General features: G+C 47.6%; 1 protein-coding gene across 1 annotated transcript in view; it reads right to left on the minus strand.

Annotated features, from left to right (window-relative positions):
* LOC142243873 (uncharacterized) overlaps nucleotides 1-16,982 on the minus strand; it is a 227,639-nt gene that overhangs the window by 149,588 nt on the left and 61,069 nt on the right. Inside the window, exons 4-5 of the mRNA XM_075316076.1 lie at nucleotides 15,104-15,269; nucleotides 6,792-7,017 (exon numbers count right to left, since the gene is read on the minus strand). Of these exons, the coding sequence (XP_075172191.1) occupies nucleotides 6,792-7,017; nucleotides 15,104-15,269 (392 nt within the window). The remainder of the gene's footprint in view (nucleotides 1-6,791; nucleotides 7,018-15,103; nucleotides 15,270-16,982) is intronic.

Below are 16,982 nucleotides of genomic sequence, written 5' to 3' on the forward strand. Positions count from 1 at the left end.
AGTGAGGAAGTCTGCGGGAGGCAGAGAAGTGAGAAGTGAGAGTCTGTAGAGAGAGCTGAAAGGAGAAGTGCTGTAGTCAGTCAGGAGCAAGAAGAAGAAAGCGACGCTTCCTGGTGAAGACCCTGGGACTCGGAGGGTCCAGGTGACACCAAGTAGAGAAAAGAAGGGATTCCAGGGCCACAGATAGCTTTCAGGCTCGTGGCCTGTTTCACAGGAACATCGGTGGAGGGATCAAGCTGCACACAGGGGACGGTTCCTAGAAACTGGAGGAGGAAAAGTCATCTCCAAAAGTAAAAACCGAGGCCCAGGGAAAGCTGCAAGCTCCCCGGGCCACAGCCCACAGCAGAACCTCTAGAAAGGGGGTAAATTACCGAGAGGCAAGCCCCTGGCCCGGAGGCTGTAGTGGAGGCCGAGCCAGGTTCAGCCAACATTGCAAGGCTTAAGGAGTCAGCTGAAGAAAGGAACACATAGAGGGGTGTACCGGCTTTCATTCCCAGATCTACCCGGGATCAGCGGAGGTCCCTGACAGGGGATTCCAGCACACCAGTGGGCAACCGGACAGCTGCCGTGTCAAATAACCAACTGTGAGTAAACATCTTGAAACTGCAGCCCCTGGTGTTGCCTCTGTTATTTCATCTGCATAGACTTCCATCACTGCATAGACACTTACAAGCACCAACTGTGCCCCGGGGTACCGCTCCACCTGTGGGGAGCAGGACCATCCAAGCTGCCATTCCACCAGCCCCGGAGGCCCAATACAGCAGCGGCGGCTTAATAGCCGCAAACCACAGGTGGCGTCACGAATATTATAAACTTTAATCACCCCCAAGTCACCAGCCATATTAATTGACCCCACCAGGGTACGTAGCCGGGCCCAGCCACCACTGACGTCCCCCGGACTAGTCCGGCCCGGCACCGGGTATCCCATAGCCCTAGGGTGGGCGAGTCAACTTTGGCGTCACGAACAGGATTTCATGCCCGGCCCCACCGGGTACTGTGCGCCTGAAAAGACTGTGTGTTTTACTGTTGAAAAACTGCCGCCGCCATTACCGCTTGAAAAGCGCGGGAAGAAGGGGGCGTGCCAGAAGAAATGGCGCGAAGAGAAGCCCCGCCCCCTTGGTCTTGCAAGAAGAAGCGCGAAGCGGAGCCCGCTATGGTGAGCGGAGGAGGCAAAATGGCGCGCTAAGAATGCTGCCTAGAGGAAGAGAGAAGATGGCTCCTGCAAGCGGAGGCCAGGAAGAGCTCACCTGGATCAGGCCTGTGACCACCGCTGAGCTGAAGGCTGAGGTCGGGAGGATGACTGACAGGATGAAGGAGCCCGCGACGCGCAGAGCAGCGACTGCCAGAACACCGGAGATGCTACTGAGGGGTGAGTCATTTAATGCCCCTGCCGACGCGAGTGCCCCAACCCCCGCTGCCATGCCCGCAGTCCCTGGAGAGACGCCCGGCATGGCGACGCCGATCCGGGCCGCAGCCACGCCAGGTGCGGCCCGCCAAGATTTCGCCGCCGGAGCGACACCTTTCCACACCGCAGCAGCGACGCCCGGCCCGTCCAGCTCAGGCCTCAGCAGCGATACCCCGCTCGGCCAAGCAAGATCCCGCCGCAGCGGCAACGTTAATCCTCGCCGCAGGTGCGGCCCGTCAAGAATCGGTCACAGCAGCGACTCCAATCCAGGCCGCCGCCATGCCAGGCGCGGCTTGCCAAGACCAGGCCGCCGCCACGCAGGGCGCGGCCCGCCAAGACATGGACGCAGCTCCGATACCATCACCCCGCAGCAGCCCCACAACAGCTGGAGAGCAGGACCAAGGGACTCAGACAAGTCTGAGCAAGGCCTACATGCTGTCCAGGGCCCTGCCGCAGCATGACTCCCGCAACTAAAAGAAAGAAGAAAATGCTGAACTGTAAATAGCCCTTGTATGTCTGTCCATTGTTCTTTTCAAAGATGACACCCTATCCCTGAAGTCTTGCCCTTTTGTGCTTTTCGAAGATGTCACCCCCCCACTGTTAATGTGTTACCGTGCCACTGGACTTGAAAGTGGTCCGCAGTTACATGTGTTTATATGTGAAGTATGTTGATGTGTAACCAGGCCACTGGACGTAATGTGGCTGGTCTGCTCTAGTTTAAAAAGACTTTAAAGTTTTTGCAACGTTCAAGTATATGCGCCTCCCATAAAGGGAAGAAAAGTTTAAAAGTTTTAATGTTTCATGTGTACACAAAAATTTCTTTTGCAATTTCTTCCACATTTCTTGTTGTTTTTCAGCCCGAGGACGTGCTGGGATTCACTGTGGGGGAGTGTGGCGCCCCTGAGGCTTCCATCGCCACAGGAACATTGCACCCCATCTAGCGGTGTGATGTCCCATCATGGGTAAGGAAAGAAGTGAACACCGGTCCACAGGCAAATCTGCACTACACCCATTGTTAGGTACACACAGGGACCAGGGATAGTGGCAGCAACCCTCCCATGTGCATGCTGGGAGGGGCCGTAAGACCCATCCCTGCTCCCATAGGGTGGTAGCTTAGTAACTGGGGATGGGAGGAGCCACCCGAGAGCATAGTAGTAAGGAAGGTCAAGAGAGAGTTTAGTTTACCTCAGGGAGGACGGGAGTGAGGAAGTCTGTGGGAGGCAGGGAAGTGAGAAGTGAGAGTCTGCAGAGAGAGCTGAAAGGAGAAGTGCTCTAGTCAGTCAGGAGCAAGAAGAAGAAAGCGACGCTTCCTGGTGAAGACCCTGGGACTCAGAGGGTCCAGGTGACACCAAGTAGAGAAAAAAAGGGATTCCAGGGCCACAGATAGCTTTCAGGCTCGTGGCCTGTTCCACAGGAACATCGGTGGAGGGATCAAGCTGCACACAGGGGACGGTCCCTAGAAACTGGAGGAGGAAAAGTCATCTCCAAAAGTAAAAACCGAGGCCCAGGGAAAGCTGCAAGCTCTCCGGGCCACAGCCCACAGCAGAACCTCTAGAAAGGGGGTAAATTACCGACAGGCAAGCCCCTGGCCCGGAGGCTGTAGTGGAGGCCGAGCCAGGTTCAGCCAACAAGGGCAAGGCTTAAGGAGTCAGCTGAAGAAAGGAACACATAGAGGCGTGTACCGGCTTTCATTCCCAGATCTACCCGGGATCAGCGGAGGTCCCTGACAGTGGATTCCAGCACACCAGTGGGCAACCGGACAGCTGCCGTGTCAAATAACCAACTGTGAGTAAACATCTTGAAACTGCAGCCCCTGGTGTTGCCTCTGTTATTTCATCTGCATAGACTTCCATCACTGCATAGACACTTACAAGCACCAACTGTGCCCCGGGGTACCGCTCCACCTGTGGGGAGCAGGACCATCCAAGCTGCCATTCCACCAGCCCCGGAGGCCCCATACAGCAGCGGCGGCTTAATAGCCGCAAACCACAGGTGGCGTCACGAATATTATAAACTTTAATCACCCCCAAGTCACCAGCCATATTAATTGACCCCACCAGGGTACGGAGTCAGGCCAAGCCACCACTGACGTCCCCCGGACTAGTCCGGCCCGGCACCAGGTGTCCCATAGCCCTGGGGTGGGCGAGTCACTGGCAGCATGGATAAGTTGTTAGGTTCACTTTAAATTTATATATTACACCTGTGTAATATTCTTTAGTCAGCAAAATATTATATGATGAGTTTGGAGTACTTTTTTATGTCTAGCATTAGTGTGTTAGCTTAAAATGGCATGACATTTTTTAGTTATTTGAGTGCACCTCAGTAGAATAGAATTCTTATAAACAAAAATTCAAAAAGTAACTTAAAACAATAATTCTTATTTTAACATTATGTGATAAAATCAATTTACAACAAGATAATACATTTTATTAAAATGTAAATTGGGGCTATTGCTCATTACAGAAACTAGTCACAGACAGTTTGGAAAATAAGTATTTAATACACTACCACTGTTTTTTTCACAAACATAGAAAGGATAGGTCTGTAATTTTCAACTGTGGCAGACAGAATCCAAGAAAAAATCCAGAAAATCTCATTTTATGATTTTTAAATAATTAATTTGCATTTTATTGCCTGAAATAAGTATTTGATCACCTACCAAACAGCAAGAATTCTGCCTCTCCTAGACCTGTTATTTTCTCTTTAAGAAGCTCCTACTCTGCACTCATTAACTATATTAATTGCACCTGTTTGAAATTGTTACCTGTATAAAAGACACCTGTCCACACACTCAATGAATTATACTTCAACCTCTCCACCATGGCCAAGACCTTAGAGCTGTTTAGGGACAAAATTGTAGACCTGGATAAACTGGGATGAGGTACAGGACAATAGGCAACTAGCTTGGTGAGAAGGCAACAATTTTGGCACAATTATTAGAAAATGGAAGAAATACCAGATGACTGTCAATCTTACTTGGTCTGGAGTTTTCTATTGTATAAAATACTTATTTCATGCAATAAAATGCAAATCAATTATTTAAAACTCATTCAATGCAATTTTTTGGATTTATTTTAAATTGTGTCTGTACACCAATATAAATAAAACTAAGCAGCCATCTATTCCTATTGCATACTAACAGTGAACGGGTAATGGACCACGTGTTGAATGTGCTGCCTGATATGTGTTTCGCTAAATGTTTCTTCTGAAGGGGCCCTACCGAAGAAGCATTCAGCGAAACGTGAGTCAGGGGGCACTTTAAACATATGGTCTGGTGAATAGGTAAATTGGTATGCAATCTGAACTGCTAACTGTTTAGATTTTGTATTTTGGCTTACCCTCTATATTGGGATGGCAAAACTTTAAAACCATCTTATATATTATCTGTCAACCATTTGGATATGGCTAATGTAATATTGCTTTATAGGTTTATAAATATACATTCCCTGTGATATTTTATTTAATTATATTATCTTATTAACTGTTGGACACCGTGTGAACATTTCAAACATTTAGTGTACTTGCTATGTTTATATTTTGGTGTTTCACATGAGTGTATTTAGTCCTTCCAATACTCTATTATATTGCAACCCTATATAGCAATAGCCATTTATAATGTCTTTGTGTCCATCAATATCATCTTCTAAGGTATGAATACATTACAATTTATAATTGTGCCGCAGGTCTACTGTCACTTGGTGTTCCATATTTGTAATTACTGCAACCAGGACTTCATTAACAGATAGAAGAGTGTTAGCCATTTTGTCTTGGAGAAAGACATTTTTCTTCCAATATTATATTATTTATACGATATACCAGCCAAAGGTGACTAGTTTCTGTAATGTGTAATAGCCCCGATTTACATTTTAATAAAATGTATCATGTTCTAAATTTTTATCAAATAATCTATATATATATAATTGCCTTATTCTGTCTGTCTGACTTGCTCCAAAATTACGTCAATACAGTGACAACCATCGCCACACCGCGCGCGCTAAAGAGCCTGCGACCAACGGCTCAGCTAACTGAACAGCCCGAACTATGGGCTGACAGGACAGTGCCCGACACTTTTCCCCGAACCCACACGGAGCTCCGACTCCCCGGTGACTGCTGCACCCCCGAGAGCCCACACTGGCAACCCAGCCGACACATACCCACCGCTCGCCTCCACCCCCTGCACACATTACCCCACTCGGCTCCACCCCCCTCCGCATGTATACACTGAACACACACACACAAACACACACGAGTAGTCACCTGTCCCCAGCCATGCAGTCCCCAGCACTGACGTCCTCAGCTCCATGGCCCCGCTCAGCTCCACCCCCCACACTCCGCCCCCACACACATTACCCTGCTCGGCTTCGCCCCCCCGCACTCCGCCCTGTGCATGTTTATACTGAAGACACACACACTTACCTGGAAAGTCACCTGTCCCAAGCCATGCAGTCCCCGGCACTGACGTCCTCAGCGCCATGGCCCTGCTCGGCTCCACCCCCCTGCACTCCGCCCCCTGCACATGTTACCCCGCAGGATGGGGGCACATGTCAGGATGGTGGCTGCACCACAATGGGGGCACATACCAGCATTGTGCCACATCACAACATCAGCATATTTTTACTTAACTTTACACTGTTCATGGCCTTCTTTCATTACAAGCCATGGACATCATTAAACATTAGACTCATCTATTAAAACTGTTCCTTCTGTTGTTTGTCATTTTAAAACCAATAAACAATTATAAGAATACTAAATTAAACCTAACCCAGCCAGTCCATTCATTACCTTATTATTCAATCTGCTAACCTACATACACATTCTAGACTAACCGATGTTAGAATCGGGCCACCCTCTAGTATTAAGTAAAGAATTATTCTTTTAAGATACTTTTTGAATCTGTGTGTTTATAGAAATTAAATTCAATTTGATCAGATTCTATTTATTATCTTGGGCCTGTTTGTATTCAATAAAATAAAAATAGGGCTCACCTAATGGGGAAGAGCAGGACCTAGCTTGAAGGGCTTGGCTTAAGATGAGCCCACACGTTGTCATAAAGAAATTGGTCTAAAAATACGCCATCAAAATGATGGTGTAAAGTTGGACAAAGTCTAAAGACTGGCCAAATTTATCATCCAGCATAATCTACCGTGATAAATTTGGTTGATTTTTCAGACTTTCCAGTATAAGTTTACACTCTCTAATTTACACAAGTTTAGTAAATTCACCTGGATCAAATACCATCACCAACAGGTTTGAGTACATACGGTTATGTTTGTGAATGAGTGGACATTGATCTCGATCTAAGTAAAGTCAAAACACAAGCAGGACATTTTGATGCTCCAGCTTTGAGCTCAACAATCTCTTATATGAAGCATCATCTGCCTTTTACCTTTAATTTTGCATCTTTGAACTTAATTCTTTGATAGTCTCCATTCATATGTGTGACAGTAAAGATGACTGAACTGTCTGTGCCATCTAGAGTCACTGCTGCCTGGACATCTCCTGATTTCGACAATATTCTCCACAGGTCAATAACTTCCAGTGTCTCAGGAGCCTTTAAACGTATGGTTGCTACAAATACATAAGAGGGGGGGAGTCCTTCTGGAAATATGTCTCTGCAAAATAAACGTTGATATATAAAGGCTAAATAACACCTGTAGAAATAAAGGCTAAATAACACTCACAATTTAATGCTACACAACACTCAAGAAATACTTTTTCATTTCTGTACATACAATATTGGTGAAAATTAAATATTAACACTGTTATGGTATTTATTTCATTCTTTATTTATTAAATGGTTCCAATTTGGATTTGGGACAAATTCTAGAAGTAAAGCAATTCAACCTGAGTTGTATACAGAGGAGACTTTAAAGCAAAGATCATAATTATCCTCATCAGGTCAATTCCCAATTTCCTTGCTTGCTTAAAATCTAGTCCATCAATGGTTCTTTCTACCCTTTGTACCGCCCCCCGGGCGAGCAGCCGAGGCGCTGCCGCCGCTCGGATCCGGATCCTTGGTGGCTTGAGGGGTCTCCGGACCCGGGGGTCGCGCGGCCACTCGATTAAAAGAAAGGGGGGAGATATGTACAAGGGGATTTTGGAAAGTTCGTGACGCCACCCACGGTGTGTGGTAATATGAGGGACCACCGCTGCCGTTGGGGAGCCCAGTGACGATGGTGTGGCAGCCTGATGTTTAACCCCTCCGTGGGTAGGGGGTTTGTGTCCCGGGAGCCCGTTGGTGATTGGGAGATGTTGGTGTGCCGTTGAGGGATAGGTGCAGGGGATTTTCAAGGTACTCACTCAGTCCCAGAATAACCACATCGACAACTTGTAAACCAAAGTTCTGAGCACCACTGTAGTCTAAGGGGAGCACGCCTGGATCCGTGCCCTCGGTGTTGTTGTTGGTCTGTGGCCCTATCCCTGGCACTCTAGTCTCACTTGGACTCATTGGTTTGAAACTCTCCGGGTCTTGCTCTCCCGTATGGCTAACGGAGTGAGCTTGCTTTCAGGATTCACACGTAGGATTTCTTTGGACTGTAGTGGGAAAGTCCTATCCCATCGGTGCGCTAGTACCCCGATTTTGGAGCGGGTTGGTGATGACACTTTAAGTCTTCACCCCCGTCGGATAAATTACCGGAACGCGTGAAGCTACTTTCCGGCCTGGGGTCCACGTACCCCGTCGTGCCCTGGCCCCTGCCCGGGCACTGGCTGCTGGCCGCTGGCCGCCCTCCTCGGCAGTCCGTGCCCCTTGACACTGTCCCCTGTGACCGGGGTTCCAGCTCCTACCAGGTCCAGACCAACGTCTGCCACCTAGTACTACAGGAGCCTTCCTCCATGGCCTCTCCACACGAGAGCCACTTCACCTCCTCTCTCCTTCACTCTTGACTTTCCACTCTCAACTGTCACTGTCCTCACTTTCTCCTCACCAACCCCCCATGTGGGCAGCCCTATTCCCTTCAGGCCCCCCAATTGTGTGTCTGGTAGGTTCAAGTGGGAAGTGTTCCGAGGATTTTTATTGGACTAGCTGTTAACAACACCAGAGGACTGAGATCTGTTAACCAAGGAGGGTGGATACTGTGCAGAAGGGCAGGTTGCACAATACCCTGTGACAACCTAATATGCAGGGCGTCACACCTTCTCTTAAAATGCTTCAAATTAGCTACATAGTCTGACTTTGTATTATACATCTATTAGTTCCCACTCTAGGCAGATATTTCATGGAATCTTGAAGAGCAGATTTCCGTTTATTAAATGGCGTAGAAGTAGGGTAGTGATGGCTGGATGTCTGCAAAGCTTGTTTTATAACAATTTATACAATTAAAGGGAACCTGTCACGAGTAGGGCTGAGCCGGGTCAGTGTCATGTGGGTCAGTATGGTGAGCGTGCATGTAGGCAGAAACACATGCACACTCCTGTCAGAAGAGTGCACGGCTGTGCCGGTGATGTGATGTCAGACTCGAATAAGTCTGGCATGACATCACCCGGCATGGCCTGCCATTCTCTTAATATGAGCATGCATGTACCTAGAAACACATGCACGCTCTTGTAAGAAGTGTGCGCGGATGTGCCGGTGAAGCAATGTCAGACTCGTACAAGTCTAGCATAACATCAGCCGCCATGGCCTGCCGCTCTCTGAATATGAGCATGCATGTAGACAGAAACACATGCACGCTCCTGTCAGAAGAGTGTGCGGCTGTGACGGTGATGCGATGCCAGACTTGTGCGAGTCTAACATGACATCACCCTGCGCAACCTGCCGCTCTTTGAACATGAGCGTGCATGTACCTAGAAACACATGCACGCTCCTGTCAGACATGTGCGTGGTTGTGCCGATGAAGCGATGTCAGACTCGTGCGAGTACCTCGCAAGTGTGACTTCGGCTTAAGAGAAACCGCATGCGGCTTTTTTTTTATTTAAATAAATAATAAAAAAAAAACGACGTGCGGTCCCTCTAATTTTGATCCGCAGCCAAGATAAAGCCAGCTAGGAGCTGGTATTCTGTATTCTGAGCCCGCAGCCACCCAGTATTGCCACATCTATTAGATGTGACAATTCCGGTGCTTTACCGGCTGTTCCCGAATTTCCCTGGTGCGTTGGTAAATGGGGTAAAGCAGGGGTTAATAGCAGCGCACAGCTGCTACTAAACCCTAGGTTTTGATGGCACAGGCATCTATGAGATACCTGCATCATAAACCTGTAAGTGACAGTAAATAAGTACAAACACAGAGAAAAAAATCCTTTATTTGGAAAAAAATACAAAAACACATCCTCCTTCACCACTTTATTAACCCCCAACACACAGCAGGTCTAGCGTAATCCACACGAGATCCCACGGCGACGCATCCAGCTTGTTACGTCACCGCCAGAGTCTGCTCCAGCGACTTCTGCTCCGATCGCCAGGCGAACTCGTGTTCCTGCCGTGGATGGTGCTGGTGATGGGAGAGGAGTCAATGCCAGCGGCACCGGTGGGCGCAGGCTCCGATCATCCACTGGGCTGGGTTATCTTGGGATCTGTAGTACCGCTGGCTGACTGTGGGTGGCGTGTGTCTTCCAGCTGAAGTTGCCAGCCAGCAGCCAGCGTTCAGCTACAGCCAATGGGAAGACACCACACCCTTCTTATTCCCCCTCCTGTCACATGACCACTGCCAGAGATAGGTCTGATTTCCTGGCTCCTGGTCCACCCTATTCGGTTTTGTGATTCCTGTGTGCTGACTTCTGCGTGTTTTCTGACTACCCTTCTGCCTGCTGTTTTTGTACCTCGCTGCCCGATCCGGATTTGACCTCTGCTCCGTTTTCTGATTACGTCCTTGCCTGCCGATTCTGTCCCTGTTCTGCTATTCCTGGTTTGACCTTGCCTGACGACTACTCTCATCGGACTGCATCCTTCCACAGGTAGTGATCTCCAGGGCCCTGTGTAATTCAAAATCCCTGTATAGGGGTTAAAGGGTTTCAGGGTTCTGGGGGTCCTGCTTGGTGAGTGGCTTCCCTCTAGTCTGTCCATTACATCCCCCCTGAGTCTGTTGATCTAGGCAGGCGTTACACAGCTCTGCTACATCCCACAGCCAGCAACCATAGTGATCGACCGCTGGCTGTGAGTGTAGCCTATGACTGAGGACTGCAATCAGACACTGTCACAGGCTGGGGGAGCATCTGACTACAACCAATCACAACCGTCAGGACAGCCGGTGGGCAGGGAAAGCACGTAAAGCTGTATTGCGCAGTACAGGAAGTGAATGCGCGACCCAGAAGCATGCCGCCATGACACAAGTCTCGTAAATATGAAACTCTCACTTAATTCTTATCTTCTTTATTTTTCTTTTAATTTTCCCAGTGCCGGGACAGGATCGTGCACCCGGAGTCATGGATCCGGGTCCGGCACCCGGAAATCTTTGAAACTTTTGCTGTCCTGATCCGCTCAGCCCTATTATTGAGCAGTGATCCGCTGGTCCCGGTGTTTTCCGAGTCCGAGCAGCTCTAGTCACGAGGATTTTCCATTATAACTTGCAGCCAGTACTAGTAAGCTTATATATACAGCATTCTAGAATACTGTATATACAGTCATATGAAAAAGTTTGGACACCCCTATTAATGTTAACCTTTTTTCTTTATAACAATTTGGGTTTTTGCAACAGCTATTTCAGTTTCATATATCTAATAACTGATGGACTGAGTAATATTTCTGGATTGAAATGAGGTTTATTGTACTAACAGAAAATGTGCAATCCACATTTAAACAAAATTTGACCGGTGCAAAAGTATGGGCACCTCAACATAAAAGTGACATTAATATTTTGTAGATCCTCCTTTTGCAAAAATAACAGCCTCTAGTCGCTTCCTGTAGCTTTTAATGAGTTCCTGGATCCTGGATGAAGATATATTTGACCATTCCTGTTTACAAAACAATTCCAGTTCAATTACGTTTGATGGTCGCCAAGCATGGACCGCACGCTTCAAATCATCCCACAGATTTTCAATGATATTCAGGTCTGGGGACTGGGATGGCCATTCCAGAACATTGTAATTGTTCCTCTGCATGCATGCCTGAGTAGATTTGGAGCGGTGTTTTGGATCATTGTCTTGCTGAAATATCCATCCCCTGCGTAACTTCAACTTCGTCACTGATTCTTGCACATTATTGTCAAGAATCTGCTGATACTGAGTTGAATCCATGCGACCCTCAACTTTAACAAGATTCCCGGTGCCGACATTGGCCACACAGCCCCAAAGCATGATGAAACCTCCACCAAATTTTACTGTGGGTAGCAAGTGCTTTTCTTGGAATGCCGTGTTTTTTTGCCTCCATGCATAACGCCTTTTTGTATGACCAAACAACTCAATCTTTGTTTCATCAGTCCACAGGACCTTCTTCCAAAATGTAACTGGCTTGTCCAAATGTGCTTTTGCATACCTCAGGCGACTCTGTTTGTGGCGTTCTTGCAGAAACGGCTTCTTTTGCATCACTCTCCCATACAGCTTCTCCTTGTGCAATGTGCGCTGTATTGTTGACCGATGCACATTGACACCATCTGCAGCAAGATGATGCTGCAGGTCTTTGGAGGTGGTCTGTGGATTGTCCTTGACTGTTCTCACCATTCTTCTTCTCTGCCTTTCTGATATTTTTCTTGGCCTGCCACTTCTGGGCTTAACAAGAACTGTACCTGTGTTCTTCCATTTCCTTACTATGTTCCTCACAGTGGAAACTGACAGTTTAAATCTCTGAGACAACTTTTTGTATCCTTCCCCTGAACAACTATGTTGAATAATCTTTGTTTTCAGATCATTTGAGAGTTGTCTTGAGGAGCCCATGATGCCATTCTTCATATTAGATTCAAATAGGAGAACAACTTGCAAGTGACCACCTTAAATACCTTTTCTCATGATTGGATACACCTGCCTATGAAGTTCAAAGCTCAATGAGGTTACAAAACCAATTAAGTGCTTTAGTAAGTCAGTAAAAAGTAGTTAGGAGTGTTCAAATCAAGAAATTGATAAGGCTGCCCATACTTTTGCACCGGTCAAATTTTGTTTAAATGCGGATTGCACATTTTCTGTTAGCACAATAAACCTGATTTCAATCCAGAAATATTACTCAGTCCATCAGTTATTAGATATATGAAACAGAAATAGCTGTTGCAAAACCCCAAATTGTTATAAAGAAAAAAGGTTAACATTAATAGGGGTGCCCAAACTTTTTCATATGACTGTAAGTGCCAGATTGCTCTGTATAATATAAAAAAGAGCTTTTATTATACTCACTTGCAGGGCGGTTGGGTCCAATGAAAGTCGCTGCTCTTGGGTCCGGCGCCTCCTCTCTCCATCCATCGCTGTCGTTTTTCATAGCTCCATGTGGATGATGCGTTCTACATCATCCATCTAGAGGTCTCCATTGCTCTCCTGCGCATATGCACTTTGATCTGCCCTGCTGAGGGTAGAGCAAAGTACTGTAATGCATAGGCGCAGGTAAATGTTAAAAACCACCCGCCCATGCGCACTACAATACAATCAGCCGGGCAGATCAAAATGCGCTTGCACAGGAGCACAATGGAGGCCTCTGTGTTGATGACATAGGAAGCGTCATCCACATGGAGCTGGGAAGGAGGACAGAAACTGCACAGGATAGAGGAGGCACCTGACTCAAGACCGCAAGACCTAACAGAAAGGGGCCTGGCTGCATCCTGTACAAAAAAATATGAGGTTTTAGTTGGTATTATGACCAGAATACGGAAGCCTACATCCCTCGTCACAGGAACCTCATGCTTGTAGGTCCCTACACGAAATATAAAAATAGCAACAAGAAGAGGAATAAATATCCTCCAAAAATTAAGCATGACTTACAGCAAAGAAGGGCAGCAGTTGTACATCGCCCGGACCTAAAACTATTACTCTAGTACTAGTACTTACTCCTCCTGCACCTGTGATGCCTCCACTTAGTGGGGGCTTAGCTGCATCCTGCAAGAGTACCAGTTTTTGGCCCGTGCGATGTACAAGTGCTGCCCTTCATTGCTGTAAGTAATGCTTAATTTCTGACTGAAGACCAGCAACACCCATCGGACACGACCGCCCCCTTGGTGAGAATAATAAAGGTCTTTTTTACGTTAAATAGATCGGCCTGGGCTCTTAAATACATCATTCTAGAATACTGTATATAAGAGCTCACTGCTGGTGGCAGCAGCTTATAGGGCTCAAATCTGGTGACAGGTTCCCTTTAAGGTTGAGATATGTCATTTGACGTAACTAGTGGGAGGTAAGCTGAGCTCAACTGCTTGAAGCCTGGTTCTCGGGAGAAAAAAGGAATCCAATATGTAGTAAACCCCGGCATGCAGTTCAAGAAAAAAGGTAGAACAGTCAATAGGTTTGTTGTATGCACATGTTTTATTCAAAAGTAAATTGCAGAAGTGACAGCCAGTGTATGACAATTCACATTGAACGGTTCTGTCCAACGCTTCGGCTCATGATATAGCCTTCATCAGAGACATTTTAACACCGTATAGGGAGTGTGAAAATAAGGTCCTGTTCTCACATATGTTGAGTTGAGGTTGGTCAATGTGGTAGATAGCAGGATCTCACTGTACGGCGGTCAGTAATAACTATTTAAATAGATTATGGCCAGTAATATAGGGGTAGAAGCCCCATGGAGCTTGAAATGGTGAGCTAGAAAAGAGAAGGGTTATATTGTGATAAAGAAAGACCTATTATATCAGTGTGCAAGGTATAAGGTAAAACAGACCTAGAGGCTGACAATGAAATGACAAGGGTACCAGGAAAATTCCTATCGCCAAAGAGGTATGTCAGATGACATAACTCTTTGGCGATAGGCATTTTCTTGGCACCCTTGCAATTTCTTTGTCAGCCTCTCACCTTATTGGTCAAGGTGGTAGATAGCAGGATTTCACCATATTACTGACCGCCGTACGGTGAGATCCTGCTATCTACCACATTGAACAACCTCGACTCAACATATGTGTCAACAGGACCTTAGTTTCACACTCCCTATACGGTATTAAAATGACCCTGATGAAGGCTCTATCATGAGCCGAAGCATTGGACAGAACCGTTCAATGTGAATTGTCGTGCTTTACACGCTGCGATCTTGCTAGTGAGATTGCAAGCGATCGTACCCGCCCCCGTCGGTTGTGCGACACGGGCAAATCTCTGCCCGTTGCGCACAACCTCGCTTACCCCCGTCACATGGACTTACCTGTCCTGCGACGTCGCTCTGGCCAGCGATCCGCCTGCTTTCTAAGGGGGCGGTTCGTGCGGCGTCACAGTGACGTCACACGGCAGCCGTTCAATAGAAGCGGAGGGGCGGAGATGAGCGGGACGTAACATCCCGCCCACCTCCTTCCTTCCGCATTGGCGGTGGAGGCAGGTAAGGAGATGTTTCTCGGTCCTGCGGTGTTTTGAATAAAACATGAGCATACAACAAACCTATTGACTGTTCTACCTTTTTTCTTGAACTGTGTGCCGGGGTTTACTACATATTGGATGTCATTTGACGTGACCCTGTATGAGCCATTGAGAGATGGTAACAAACCACATTTACACAAGTTCTTTATCTGTATTTAACTTTCAGGTTGTTGTAGCTGTGAAGTATTTGGGAAAATAATAATAATCATTGGTGATTATTTATGTTGTTTAGAATGCATTTGTTAGACTTGATCTCTATTGAATATTGCCTATGTTTAATATGATTTTTACCTTGTATTTTCAGTCACATCTACATCAGAAGTCAGAAGATAGGCTTTTTCCGATGTCAGTGATCCTGTTATCTTTTCACTTTTTTTATGAATTTTCATTCCCACAAGAAGCTCAAAACCCTTTTCATCTCGTGATGCCACAGGAATACGAGTAGGACACACGGATTCTGTAAGAGAACAAACTTAGAAGTACTAGATATAATTCATTGCACAACACAATCATCTGTACACAGCAATAGAGTACTAGTGCTGTAAGTGTGGCGCCCCTGACCTGGTCAGGCACCACTGAGTACTGCACCCATGCTGGGTCAGTTCAACACAGGTAATCCAGAAGGCTGACGGGCTGTGGTTACACAGGCGCATAGTAACAGGGTCTCCCACATTGACCTTTGAAGGGACCCCTTTGGGAATCCAGGATGGGGCGTGGCCTCCATCTCTACTCAAGGGGTGTGGTAGAGAGTCTGGTTGGTAAGTTACGTAGGCAGGCACAGTGGGGAGGGAGTAGTGAGCCAGTCAGTCAGTGAAGCTCACACAGAGAAGTCGCAAGGAGGAGATCTGAGGCTGTCACTAGTCAGACACCGCAGGTGCAGTGGTTACTGACGGGGGAGAACGGTCACTTGGTAGTGCCGCCCGAAATCCACCCTAGGCTGGAGTGCAAAGGGGTGGCTGAGTACGGAGACTGCCAGGCGAGGACCAGGCCCGCACGGGGTTACAGGTCCCCAGAGCAGGGGCCCATTCAGTTGGCCTGCTCAACCTGCAGGTGGGGGGACTTCATACCCTCCACCATAACACCACAGAGTCCGGAGCCACGTAGCAACGAGAGGGCCCATAGTTCACAAGAGGCAAGTAGCCGGAGTGATCTGGTCCAGGCTACAAACAGACGGACCGAAAAAGGGGAAAACAGGCAGCAGCAACTTCCCTGGGTGATCCCAGCAGGACTTCAAGTCGGGGTCACCACAAAAACACAAGGGCTAGGAAGGCGAGTCAGTGGCCACCCTCACAAGTCAGCCTGAAGGAATTCCTGGTTCCGCCTGGTTATCACGGCTTCGCCCGGGTTACTCACCCCTGCCATCTGACGCGAATAAAAACCCTGAAAGACATTCTTGCTGTGCGTGTGAGTCATTCTGTGACCTGTGGTACTACTCACTTACACTGGGCCCTGGGACCAGCCTCACTCTCGGGAGGCCACCACATCTAACTGCATTCAACATCAGCCCCAGGTGTCCCCTAATCCGCAGCGGCAGTCGCCCTGACCAGAATTTCGAAAATGGCGTCACGAATCCTCTAGAAGTTAACCTACCTGTGACCAGAAGGGCCCGGGACGCGCCATCTCTGAAGACCCTGAGATGACCTGAAGTTAACGGGGCAATGGGGCGACACATATGCAGTTCAAACCACAGTTTCCTATGAATGCCAAATAGAAGCTGGTGATCATAAAATCACTGGTATGACAAGCACGGGGGTTTTCAGTAGGCCTCTGGCTTTCATCTCAAGTTCAACCCATTGGTACCCTGTAATCATGTCATGGGGAGCTGAGTAGTGGTTAGAACAGACAGTGCTCCCTCAGGCCGCATGATATTGCGATGCCCCTAAACTAGTCAGGGTGTCACAGGGTACTGCACTCTTTTATCTTGTTTGGTGCAGGACTCAACCCTCATGGTTCTGGGATCCTAACTTTTGGTATTGCTCCATCAGCATGCAAATCCTAGTCACACCTCACACCACACCCTGTCAGGCACACCAGTGGGTGGTCTAGCTGGAAAACAGCCACTCACCTAGGGGGTCAGGCAGACTGGTGGGAGGGAGGAAGTCAGAGAGAGTAAGTGGAGAGCAAAGCTTAGTCAGAGTAGTAGTAGTTCCCAAAGAGTGAGGAGCTGGGA

Source organism: Anomaloglossus baeobatrachus, chromosome 6 (assembly GCF_048569485.1).
Source record: "Anomaloglossus baeobatrachus isolate aAnoBae1 chromosome 6, aAnoBae1.hap1, whole genome shotgun sequence".
Lineage (NCBI taxonomy): Eukaryota > Metazoa > Chordata > Amphibia > Anura > Aromobatidae > Anomaloglossus > Anomaloglossus baeobatrachus.